This window comes from Molothrus aeneus, chromosome 6, assembly GCF_037042795.1.
Source record: "Molothrus aeneus isolate 106 chromosome 6, BPBGC_Maene_1.0, whole genome shotgun sequence".
NCBI classification, from domain to species: Eukaryota; Metazoa; Chordata; class Aves; order Passeriformes; family Icteridae; genus Molothrus; species Molothrus aeneus.
This window is the reverse complement of record NC_089651.1, coordinates 57,080,509-57,093,452: the sequence shown is the minus strand read 5'-3', so window position 1 is coordinate 57,093,452 and position 12,944 is coordinate 57,080,509. Positions and strand designations below refer to the sequence as shown.

The window sequence follows — 12,944 nt, the reverse complement described above, 5'->3', positions numbered from 1 at the left end:
AACTGTTCCCCTTGTCTCTATCTGCCTGTGTAAAAAGTCCCTCTCCCTTTTTTTTATAAGCTCCCTTTTAATACTGGAAGTGTCCACATACAGATAGAAAAGAAAATTCCCTGGGACACTTGATCTAGGGCTTACTAAGGGAGAGAAAGCAAAGTGAACTGCCCACCCTAAGGGTGCCCCCCTGAGTGCCCAAACCCCCTTATTTTCAGAAAGGCTTTGTGGGTGGTGAATGGTCTGTGCTGAACCAGACCAGCCCCACCACTGTGGGCAAACTGAAAATGCCTTGATGAGGAGAGGAGGCAAAGGGATGGAGCTCTTACAGCAGAAAGACGTAGAGGCAGATTTTTTAATGTAATCAAAGCAAGCAGTCTGCTGTGACAGAGGGGAAAGGGTTGTTTCCAAACTGCTGGCGAGGATGTCTGAATTCAGGAGAGGTGTGGATGATCCCAGCTGCCTGCTTGCTGCAGCTGCTCACCCCTGACATCAGCAGGAGGGTGAGGTCCTCTGGACTTTGGAGAGGTTTATTCTGTTCATATTCTGCAGTTGTTTGGGGTTGAGCACCTCTGGACAGGGGGAGGTCAGAAGCAGCTGCCTCCTCTCTCAGCACATCACTCATTCCAACATCTCTGTGCTTTCTGCTGCCTTCATGCCTCACCTTTTCCCTAAGTCCTGGGCAGTCTCTTTGACCCCTGTGTAAACTCAACCAAACCCCATCGTTTGTGCTTCCCAGCCCTCTCCTGAGCACCTCCAAGGAGTGAAAAGGGGCAGCCAGATGCTGATGGTGCCCTTGTGTCACCCCGCTGAAGTTGTGTCTCCCTTTTGCATTTGTTTCCTGTAGATCTGGGCCAGGTTCTTCCTTTCCAAGTGACAGAAAAAGGCAGATAATCTGTTTCCCATTCAGTGCTGGAATAGACAGAATGAACTTGTTTCTGAATGAGCCAGATGTATTTTTTAGGCAAAGTTCAAAAGGAAAAGGATGATGGTGGACCCACTGAAATCAAAGAGGGAGCTGGATGAGCTCATTGCTTTATCCTCAAAGCTGAGGAGCCTGCTAAAAAAGGCAGATAGATATTAAAAGTGCCTTCAAATGCCAATAAATTATTCTCCTTGGCATCTCTTCAGAGTTGGCAGTCTCCATAAATTCCCTTGCACAATTTGATTAAGCCTTGGCTTTCAGCATGAGGCTGATATTTAAATCTCTCTGTGAAGCTCCATGTTGGATCTGTGTACACATTTTTCCTTTATATTGTTTTTCAGAAATGCTTTTATCTTGCATTTCCTGGTTGGCTCCACAGCCACTGCTGCAAAAGCAGGGCTCTGGAGCCTGTTGTTTCCCAGCTGGGGAGGAGCTCTGCAGTTTTAAATGGCCATTTCTGCCATAAACACGCCGTGGTGAGGTGACAGGGCTGTGCCCCACCACAGCTTGCCTTCTTACCTCTTTTGCCTTGCACATCCATATCTGTAACCTGCTGTCTCTTACTTTTTCCCTCCTGATTTTTAAAAAGCAAAGAGCTCTCCCCAGTAATTTTAATCTCTTCTGTTGATTGATCACACCTTTTTCTCAAGCACTCCTCTTCCCCACAGTGTCCAAGCTCCTGAATAATTCACTTTGAAAGAAAACTACAGATACCTGTATAGAGCTTGCCCAGGCCAAATTCATCTTGAAATAATCATTAGGTCTTTTACCATTCCTTTTCCAACAGGCTGAAATTAGCTTCTCGTTTAAGTGTGCTTTGTGCAAGCTCAGATTTCCTTCAGAAAAAGCTCCTAAAGCAGCCTGGTGTGACTCATCCTCCTGTTCCTGCCAGAGGTGGGGGAAGGTGAAGGTGTATTCATTGTGCCAACATTGTCTTCTCCATCTTCTTTTCCTCCTTACTCCCTGGTGCTCAGGAAGGAGCAATTCCCATGTCTGAGCCTAAGACTTGTGGCCCAGGCTCCTTCCTCAGCTCTGCCATATCTAAACTGATCTTAAAGACTCACAAAAGGGGTTTGGTAAAGTCCATTAAAATCCAGTTTTGGGGCAGGTCCTAAGGATTCCTTTGAGAACCTGGGTCCAGCCTGGGTTTGGGAATGATTGCTGTAGGACTGGGCCAGCTCTGGCTGTGCAGCCCCTGGCAGAAGGGGCCAGTCCATCTAACTGGGAGGTCTTCACACTGTGATAGAGGTAACAAAACTCTGACTGACTGAACTGTCCAGGGCTTTAGGTCTTACTCATCCCTCCAGCTTTGAACTTTATGACATGCTGTGTCTTCTCAGGAACTTTAAAATTAAAAGAATTTAAATATAGCCAGGACTACAAAATAAAAAAAAGCTCCTTTGAAGTTTTTTTTTTTTCTTTATTGGACTTTACAGGTTTGTTCAGGGCACTTTAGTCCCCTTTGTACTTGACCCTATGTAAATAGACCACCCAGGGTTGTGTAACAGATTCCCAGTTCCTCTTGACAGGACTATCAGAAAAGGATTAATTGTTTTCCCCTGCAACCCAAGGGAGATTTTACTCCTGCTTAAAATGAGAGTGGGATCATGCTCCCAGTCTGTTAATAAGTGTGATGCTCATTTTGCCTTCATGTTTGTGCTACTCTGATTGATGTATTGATTTAGTAATGGACCTGCATATCCCCATGCTGTACCTGTAGGCTGACTGTGGTAATTGAAAACCAGCAGGAGGATTTTGATATTGTCTGAGCAGCCCTGCAGCTGGTGACCCCTGTGGGGGTGTCTGCTCAGTTCTGAAAGCACAGCTTTCTGGGGTGTCATCCTGACTAAAACCTTTGTCAAATATTCCATATAGCCAATGACTGAAGTTAGTGTCTACTCATTATTACTGATTACAGAAGTACCAAGTGTCAAAAGTGGTAGTGTCAAAGCAGAAGTGTCAAAAATCAGCAGTTATCCTCAGGAGCCAATGCACTTGATACTTGTGGCCTTTTTATTCTACATTGGTGTTGATGAGTGGGGAGAGGCAAGGAAACAAGTAGATTTTAGCACAGTGAGGAAGTTTGTAGCTGTTCAGACAGCATTTCATTGTGGTAGTCAGCAAAATCTCCTCAGTTCACACCACTGGGAGATCTGGAGCCAGATGTGTCTGTCCCACATGGGACTTGCTCTGTCCACCTGGGTTTATTTTGCTAGTCAGCCCACCTTGGTTTATTTTGCTGTTCTCTTGCTCAGCACTGTTTGCAATCCAGTTAATCCTTCTTGTTCCCTCGAGCTCTGTCTGGGCAGCATCAAGCAGCCATTTCTGTACCAGGGGAAAGTGAGATCAAATTTATCTGCTTAATACCCACTGCACTGACATTTTGTCCTTCTTGCCTGGGGCTGGCACATTGGACATGTGACTTCTGTCATGCTTATTGTTACATTCTTCTGGCTTTTAGGGAGCTGGGCTGAAGACTTATTTTTACCTCCCTTCCCCTCTTTATCTGGAAAAGGAGATAACAGATATTTCACACTCTGTCTCCTCCTCCCCCCTCTCCTTTAAATGCTTTCAGGGCAGTCTTGTACTTCTGAACCCTGGCACTGTGCTTGCTGGACCTTCTCTGCACTGAAGGATTTCACCTGCTCCCAGTTTGGGGTAGGCAGGGCTGCAGCAGGGGGGTACCCACACCCTGTGGGGTCACATCCTGCCTCAGCACCACTGGATTGCACTGGTTGCAGTCAGGGCTTCCAGCAACTGATCCCTCTGTGTGCAGGAGAGGAGCAGGAACACCACATGGCCTCTGATGTCTGCAGTCAGAGCAAATCCCCAGATGAGACAGAGGTGGTTTTTGGGAGAGCCACAGTGACTCCAGAGCTGCCCAGCAGCACAGTGCTCAGGGAAGGTCAGGAAGGAGGATTCCAGGTTCCAAGAGCCTGGCTCACAGCCACAGCCAGGCACTGGCTGAGCTGCCCTAAGCACAAGGACTTCATGGGACAGCTCTCTGACCTCACCTTGCAGTAAAACTGTGCCTCCCTCACCTCCTGTAACCCACTGGTGTGTCCAAGCCCTGGAATGCTCTCACATGGGCAAATGAGGCACATTTGTGAGCACCACCTGGCAGGACTGGGATGGAGGCTGATGGGAGCTTTGCTCAGGAGAGCGAAAGACAATTCTGGCTCAAAATGAGCAGCTTTGTATTAAAAAAAATAATAATAAAAAATCTTGGCTTCCAGTCATTAAAATAATACAGGCATTAACAGACAGAACCATAGAACCATCTTTCTTCTTTGTTTGAGGGCTAATGACACCCCAGACTGTGGGTTTGTTTGCCTTACATAATGGGCAGCCAAACTGTTTTCAGCAACTGCAGCATTCAGTCAAGAGATTCATGTAGGGAAGCCTTAATTAGAGTAATTGCTCTATTTATATAATGATTCCCTTTTGTCTCAGATCAAATGGATCTTTGAGAAATCTTATTTCCTTTCCAGTTAATTTCTGCCCTGTTAGTTTAGCTCATGAATCTTAATGAAGAGAAGCACCTTGGGTATCTCCTGATCTCCTGCTCTCCCTCATTACTGGGGGAGAGACTGTGGGGCATTAATCTCCTGTGCTGCTGCTTCTGCTCTTTACTTTGGTACCAACATGAGAGAAACACCAGGCAAACTTTAAAACCATGAACAGGGAAATCTTCCATTCCTTTAACAGTTTGACTTGACTATTGCAGTGCCACAGTTTGAGTAGGGGCCCTGTGATGCAGAGGAGGTGACAATGAGGTACTGCCACCCTCTCTGTGACAGCTGCCTTTGGGCTCCTGGCAAAAGAAAATGATGAATTTTCCTTAGTCTCTGTTCCCTGCCTGTATGATTAGGAATATCCTCCCTCTCTGCTGTGTGCTTGTGTTTGAAGGATGAGCTGCTGGGACATAAGATTTCTCCTACGGGGTAAATACAGCAGAGTCCTGGTGGGAATTGGTGTGTTTAAAAGGTTCTTTTGTCCAAGAAAGAATGATTTCTTTCTTATCCAGATGGCTGACAGTGTGAAGGGACTGCTTGAGCAGAAAGTTGTATTTCTCTTCCTGAAGTGCAGTGACAGGATTGAGCCTTGTTAATGTTTTCCTAGAACATGATGCAATTTCACGTAATCCGTGATATTACTCATGAAATTAATTGTCCTGATGCAAATAACACATACATCAGTTGTGTAAAACCAATCAGGGATTCCAGTGTTGAGAAAGGAGACTTGCAATTCAAGGAAATAAATCAGCAAGGAAATGGCTGATTTGTGCAAACATCCCTGCAGTGACTCCCAGGCCATTCGACTGATTTGCAGGCTCAGCCTCTTGAGACAGAAGTTCCAATGCTGCATGTGAGCAGCACTGCAAGAGTTCACCACAGCCTTGCCCGGTGTCCTGGGAGTCCTGGAGCCCTTCCCAGCATGGTCTGAGCTGTGGGTGAAGGGGAGGACCAGCACAGATCCCCTCACCTGCTGCAGGCTGAGCTCCCAGGGCTGACACAGATTTTCCCCAATGGCTGGCATTGCTATGGCAGCATTTTTTCCTTGTAACTTCACGGGCTCTCTGTGGACTAATCCCCATATTTTAATTTCTTGTCATGGCTTGCTGCATTTTCTCTCAGTAAAGGTTTTCAAATGATCTCATGAAGTCATGGTTTTGGCTCATGCCAGCTGCTGGTTTTGGCTGCAGTGCTGCTGGGAGGGTGAGCTGAGGTCAGGGAGAGCCTTGCTCCAGTTTGCTGCTCAGCAAACTGGTGTAGCCCAAAGGATCCCAGTCTGAGGATGCTCCCAAGGGGCTCCTTACCCTGGGAATGGGGTAATTTCCCATGGCTGGATGTGATCACAGAGCAAGGGCTTGACAGCCTGGTTCAGGTTTGAGCTTGATAGTGTTGGTATTGGTTTTGCTGGGAGGCATCTTGGATTTGGGTTTATTTTTGCTCAGGAACATCTCTGTTTTGCCTTGTTGTTGTTACTGTTAATTTTTTTTTTCTTTGTGTTTCTTCTTTTCTTCATCTGTGTGCCAGAGGCTGAGGTTTGTGCTGCATTCATGGTTATTGTGGAAAAATAGAGATAATTAAGCATTAGGAGATGACATCTTTCCACAAAAAACTTTCTGCTGAACATCTCTGACCACCTGCATTGGAGAGTTGTCCTTGGAAGGACATTGAGGGCTATCAAAACTGTGAAGCAAGTGTCAACCTCTGGCCTTCCCAGGAATGCCAGGAACAGCAAACACTTTGTAGGACATTTTCCAGCTGTTTCTGAGTGCAGCCAAGGGGATCACAGGGAAGAGGAGCTACACTTGTGAAAAGCTTCCCCCTCTCAGCACTTCACCCCTCCTGCTGCACAAAAGCCTCTCACATGGTCAGGACAGGAGCATGGGCTGCAGATACTCATTTCAGAGATGGAGGCTGAGCGTGTAATTAGGTTTTACAGAAATCTTGAGCTCTTTGCTTTGCTGTTAGTGCCATCAGACAGCAGAGGCAGCACGAGATGATCTGCCAGATGCTGCCCTGCTGCAGCAGAGAAATGTCAGTGCTGCCTCAGGCAGGGAGGAAGCAGATTCATGGGTTTTGGAGCCTTTGAGAGGTCATTGGAGTATTTCGGGTTTTTCTGCCTACTGGGCAACACAAACTGAAAATTTATCATTTCTGTGTCAGTGCAGTAATTCCTGGTGAATTCAAATAGTGTTTGAGAGGCTTTGTTATTTGTATTTTAGTGCAAGCAGGCTTCAAAAATTTCATTCTGTCATTTTATATACCTCTTACAGCAAAGCAGGCAACTGTTCCAGTGCAGAACATCAGTGCTGTCTCTGTTGGAGTCATCATTTGCACTCCTGCAAATGATAAAAGACTGTGATAAAGACTGGAGCCTCTTGCCAGAGAAACACACCCCCTTCACCAGACTGTGACGGGCCTGCCACCTCCAAAACTCACCAGGAGATTTTATGTAAGGGAGGAGCAGCCATGGGCAGCCCCTGGGTGCAGAGGTGTGTGTGCACCCAGGCCTGGGTAGCCTGGCATGGTGCTGCACTGCCCAGGCTGCAGGGCTGTGTTTCACACTGCCCAGAGCTCCATCCAACCTGACCTTGAGATTCCCTGGGCACCTGTGCCACATTTTGGCTGAAGCAGAGCAGTGTGAGTGTGACTGCCATGGAAGGGGAGCCTCTTCACGTTGTGTTCATACTCCTGGTAGAGTGCATGGTCTATAACTCACTTCCAAGGTCCTGCTAGCTTGCACTGGCTGCTTCCAGAACCTTGGGAAAAGGCTTAGGCAGTGCTCTCCAGAGTGGTTCATGATGCTGTGGGGTCACTGCAGCCCCTTGTGCTTCTCAGCCCAGTTTTTACAGAGCCAGAGAGGCAGCAGCATTGACCATAGGTCAGCTCATTTCTGTTGGAGGCAAGGAATAATTCAGAGGGGTTTTGTGGAAACCTGGCATCAGTTTCAGGAGCCAGCCAGGGAAATGTGCTCCAGCAGCAGATGAATTTGAATCTTTCGCTCTTCTCCTGCCTCCTTTGTGGGGTGGATGGTGCCTAGAGTTACCCAGCTGAGGTTTACCAGTCTTTGGGTCCAAAAATGGAAAAATTGGAGCTGGCCATTTGAATTTGAACGGTTTTGGTTTGAATGTTGTGTTACCTTAAGGGATGGCCTTTGCCTAATCCTCATTGTCCTAACAAAAAGGGTGTTTTAAGCAGCCAGAAATGACTTTATGTTGGCTCTTCACTTGTTGCACTGGATTTCTTTGCTTGGTGCAATTTTGGCATCACATGGAATACATCAAGCAGATATGAATATAAACACACTTTTATATCCCAAGGCTCTGAACTGGCCTGGAAATGGGCAGTTGGGTTCAGGTTTTGGTCTTATATGGTTGGGCATGAATGGGAACCCAAGCAAAGTTTGTTGCCAGTCCTTTTCAGAGTTTATTTACTTTCATGATTATTTTTTTCCTTTCCACATTTAACAGAAGGTTCCTGGTGTGATGGAGGTGGCGGCAGGGCAGGAGCCAGGAGACATGTGATGTATTCCCAGATCTTTTCTCCAATTTTTTCTTGTCTTTTTGGAATGTTTCAGTCTATACCACTCCCAGCACCAGCATGCTCTGCTCTTGTTTGAGCTTTCTAGGTGTTCCAGCAATGCAAATCAGAGCTAGTGAGGTGCAGATATCCATCTGTGGGGACAAAGAATGAATCTCTAGAGAAAGACAGGGCTGCCAGGAGGTTTCTGGTCTGTTTTGCAAAACAAAAAAGCCTAGTTCAAGGCTTGCAAAGGCTTGTCTGAACCAGGTCTCTCAGTCATTTTGTCTTGACCCATTTCTTGTTTGGAAACCAAGCTGTTTCTGGGGATATCACTATCCCACAGAAATGTTGGGGCAGTCTCTTGGAAAAGAAATTGTGTTGAAGTTCTGATTGTAGAAAGGGTGAAGAACAAGCTGGCAGCTTTGGGGAGACACAGAAGTTCTGCCTGTCTTTGAGCCTGACCCTGGAATTGCTGCATCCCCAGGAGCTGAAGAGTCCAGAGGAGCATGGGGAGAGCCCAGCTGCAGCAGCCACCTCAGCTTTGCCCCTGTCCTGGTGGCTCCTCCTGCAAATCTGGGGGCACCTTGCAGCTCTTTCTACTGATGTTTTGGGTAGAATGCTGGAAAATTATTCTGCTGTGGGGGATCCTGTGGCAGCACCTGACCTCAAAGGGTTCAGGGGGCCAGGGTAGAGCTGGGAGGTTTGTACTGATGCCAGCAGACTCTGGGGTCCTGCAAGGTGTCAGCTAAAGATGCCCCATCTGCTTCATCCCTGCAAGCCCCCTCAGAATGGGGTGTTGGGGAGAATTCTATGCATCAGGCAGTCATCTTTCTGCTCCCCACCTTCTCTCTAGATGGGGAACGACTAGACCCTTTATCCTCTTGTCCTAGGAGAGTTTGTACCTTGTGAAAGGTTCTGCAGGCAGAATGAAGCTGGTTTCTCACTGCACCTCCCCTTCTTTTCATTCCCCCATTGCTGAGATGCAGCAGACTTGGTCATTCCCAAAACAGTGACTGATTGTCTGCTTTGGCTGCTTCAGCTGTTTGCTAAACATAATGCTCTTTCATCTTCCAGGAAGTCGTCTGGACACCTCCACCAGAGTGCAGCTTGCTTTATGCTGCTGTCTCAATAGGCAAATAAAAGCAGCTATTTTCCCAGTTTAAACATAACCTGATTTCTCCAGTGAATTGGAAATACTTGAGGGAGGGGGAGAGATTGTTTATTACTGAATTTTCAAGAGCTGTTAATTCTAAATTAACAAGCCAACCAGCTCTTTTCCTTCCTGGGGAAAGGATTCTCCTCCTCCCCTTTAAGAATATCCACAGCACTCACACTTCATCATTTTCATCAGGACCTAAAGAGCACCCACCGGGGCCCTCTCACACCATCTGTGTGATGTTTGCCTTTCCTCATTGCTCCCTGGCAAGTCAGGGCACTTTGGCTGAGGTTTGAGATTTCTTTTCGCTGCCAGCAGAATAAAAATGTTACAAAATGAAATCCTTTATTGGTGTTTCAGCAGCAAGAGAGGAGACAGTCACCCGTCTGCTCCCATCAGCTCAGGGTCAGGGGGCTCTAAAAGGCAGAGCCTTGCCCATTTTCCTCTGTTTCCTGAGATGACAGGAAGGAAAGTGTAGGCATCTGGCAGGGCTTCAGCAGGGAGAGCTTTAGGAAAAAGGCACAGCTCAGGATTGAGTCCAGGCCAAAGCCTGACTGGCTGCTGGGCGGCGTTTGGGAGCAAGCTTGTACTCCTGAGAAATGAATACAGAAACAAATAATGACCAAACACACACTGGGCAGTATTTGTAATATTGCAAATGATGCAACTCAACTTTCTTTTCTTACTGTGGTAATCAAGGATTTCACCAAAAGCCAAAGCACCAGGGAGAAACACACCCCAGCTTCTTCCTCTGGGGAGCGAGTCAAGTTCCTCACACGTGGTTCCATCGCAAGGAGCTTGAGCTCCGGCCAGCAGCCGAGTTCAACAGGAAAGCTGAGGACAAACTTTTGTGTGGCTGCTCACGGGTCCCTCTCCCGTGGCCCCGCCGGATGGGAGGGAACAAGGAGCCCTTTGTGTTTTGCAGTTCATGACCAAGAACCCCACGCTGCGGCTGGGCAGCGCCGGGCTGGGCGGCGAGGGCGCGATCCTGCGGCACCCCTACTTCAAGGAGCTGGACTGGGAGCTGCTGAACCGGCGGCAGATGGAGCCCCCCTTCAGGCCCCGCATCGTACGTGGGGAGGGGGCTGGGGGAGGGCATCCCTCGGGGGTTTTCCCTCTGCTGGGCTCTGTAAGCAGATTTGTTGCCGTGAGACAGTAAAGAGGTGAAGGAAGGGAGGTGAGGCCTCTGACGCTGGCTTGGCTGCTGGTTGGGCACCTGCTGAGCTGCCTCTTTTCCCCTCCATGCTGGATTTTCAAAGGCAGCTCAGTGAAAAGATGCAGATGTGTAAAAGCAGTTGCAGCAGGTTAAGCCCTCAAGTACCCTTTGGCTTGCCCCAAAGATAAAACAGGGTAAGTAACCCTCATTCAGCACAATGCTCCCTGCCCAGGCCACTGTCAGTGAGAGCTTCAAATGGCAGACAGGCTGTACAGGGCACAGTGCTGCCCCTGTCCCCAGTGGTGCCACACAGCCCTGAGGATGCTGTGTGAGAGAAGAGTGCTGCTCTTCATGGCCAGCCTCTCTGGGGTTGTCACTGTGGCTTCCTTGTCTTTCAGATCATTGCCTGGGGTGGCTTGTCTCATGCTGTGGTCACTCTGCAAGCTCTCAGTGGCAATGGGTTCAGGATCAGGTACCTGGGCAGGTGTGACAGCTCACATGCAGAATCTCGAGTTGCCCCTTAACCTGAATCAAAGGCTAAGGCAGCCTGCTCAGTCTGCCACAAGCTGGGCAGGATCTGGGAATGTTAGACTTCAATGTCAATAAATTTTATTGACCTCAATGTCAATAAAATATCTTGCTCTGGGAGCAGGAAAAACACATGCCTCGTGAAAATGTGCCACAAACCCAGTTTGTGTGTGTGCATTCTAAGCAGCCCCACTCTGTGGCACACAGCAAGGAATCCAGCACCTGGAGGCCAGCCATTTGTCTTCCCATGGCCCAATAATTCAGAATTGTGCAAGTTTAATGGCTGGCACTAAGAGAAGTGCCCTCCACCCCCTCCCCAAAACCCAGCTGAGACACTCTGCAGATGAGGAGGGACTGTGTGGAGTCAGCCAGTTGGGAACACAGCTGATAACTGTGCTGCCACTTGAGGGGAGGGACTGATTCATGTGCCCTGCCCTGCCATGCCTGGCCAGGGAAGCCCCAAGAGTTGCTGTCAGTTAAATCTGAGAGGGGGTTCCCTGTCAGAACCTTCAGAGGTTGGAAAAGGCTTTGCTCTGTGAGAGGCAAGCCCAGAAAAAGCTCTCAGTCAGCTCAGCCTGGGTTATGGAAGTGATGGTTCAGTGCACTCAGATACAGAGCAAGGATCAAGCAGATGATACATACTTCTGACTTGTCTTTCTTTTGTGTTTTCCATTTGACAGAAATCCAAAGATGACGTGAGCAACTTTGATCCAGATTTTATAAAAGAAGAGCCCATCCTGACCCCCATTGAAGAAGGGATCCTTGCAATGATAAACCAGGATGAATTTAGACACTTTTCATTCACCAACCCAGACCTGCTGGAATAGCTGTGGCTCTGGAGAAAGGCTGATGAGAGGACTGGGAGGAAATCAAATGAAAACCAAGTTTACCAGTAATTTCATTCTCAAGGAGTAGCAGTGCACTGACTGGCACGATACAGCAGCACCACTGTCAGTGTTACCTTAATGTGAAATTGAAACCTTCCTGTGTTTGTAGGGCTTCTGCAGCTCTTGGATCAAATATTGACAGGGGTGGAACAAACCTGATATTGTAAATAGCTGATGCAGACAGAGCATTGGATGCTGAGCTGATTGGCTCAGCCTGATGTCACTGCTTGCCATGGATTCCAGGAGTCAGCTTGAGCATGGAACAAGTGTCTTGCAGCCCTGAGCCAAACAGACTTGTGACAATGCTGATTGTTTGCAAGACTCTTTTGAGGAGTCCCAGCACTGTCCAGCGTTTTGGAGATGTCATCCAACATCCCATGGCCTGACTGAACCAGATGTTCCCACTGACTTTACCTGTTTCCTGCAGTATTTATTTCTTTCCGAAGCACAAATGGCTCTTTTTGACACTGTTTGGGTTCCCATGTGAAATATTTCATTGTGCTGACTAGCAGAAGGAAAAAAAACCAAAACAAATGCCCTGTGGCCCACACAGATACTTCCAAATCAAAGGGAGGTCATGTGCTCGTAGCGTTTTACTCTTTGTGCGTGTTGAAAAGTTTTAGTGTTTGCATTCTGTGAAATGCCTTTTTACATCATGCATCTTCAATGCTCCTTTCTTTGCCTCCCAGCTGTTTTCAACTATAATATAACTTGTTGTACTGTTTATTTAGGCCCTTTCTATTTAATTATGTTACACAGAGCCCCTTTTGTGGGTTTAGTGCCTCATTAAAATTTTGATCCAAAGTGGTAGCACTTAAATTATTTGTAGCGTTATTGCGATGGGAGCCACAGAGCTGGCAAGCTGCTTGAAGGCAGAGTTGTCAACCAACAGGTAATACAAAAGGACAGCTTTTCTCCCATCAGAGTGATAAACCTTATCTAAAGATACACAGTGACTTGGTTTGGTTTGGATTTAAGAGCTCATTACTCACAGGGCACTTCTTATCAGTTGCATCCTCAAGCTTCTGCCACAGGCAGTCTGAGATGATTTTTCAGTGCAGATTTTGGAACCCAGATGCTCTGGGAGATGGTTCTGTGCTTTTCCTGTTCTCCTTGAAGCTGGATGATTTTCCTGAAGCTCCTTGGCACACCTTTGCACTCCTTGCTGGGTTTGAAGCTCTATGGCAGGTTTACAGCCTCTTCCTTGGGCAGATATGAATTTCTGGAAAAGGAAAAGGATTTCTAACCTCTTGTAAAACTGATGATG

At 47.5% G+C, this 12,944-nt stretch overlaps 1 protein-coding gene across 1 annotated transcript in view; it reads left to right on the top strand.

Moving 5' to 3' along the window:
- PRKCH (protein kinase C eta) overlaps positions 1 to 12,423 on the top strand; it is a 112,621-nt gene extending 100,198 nt beyond the window's left edge. The window contains exons 13-14 of the mRNA XM_066551656.1: positions 10,032 to 10,175; positions 11,471 to 12,423. Of these exons, the coding sequence (XP_066407753.1) occupies positions 10,032 to 10,175; positions 11,471 to 11,617 (291 nt within the window). The 3' untranslated portion in view covers positions 11,618 to 12,423. The remainder of the gene's footprint in view (positions 1 to 10,031; positions 10,176 to 11,470) is intronic.
- Positions 12,424 to 12,944: the final 521 nt, after the last annotated feature.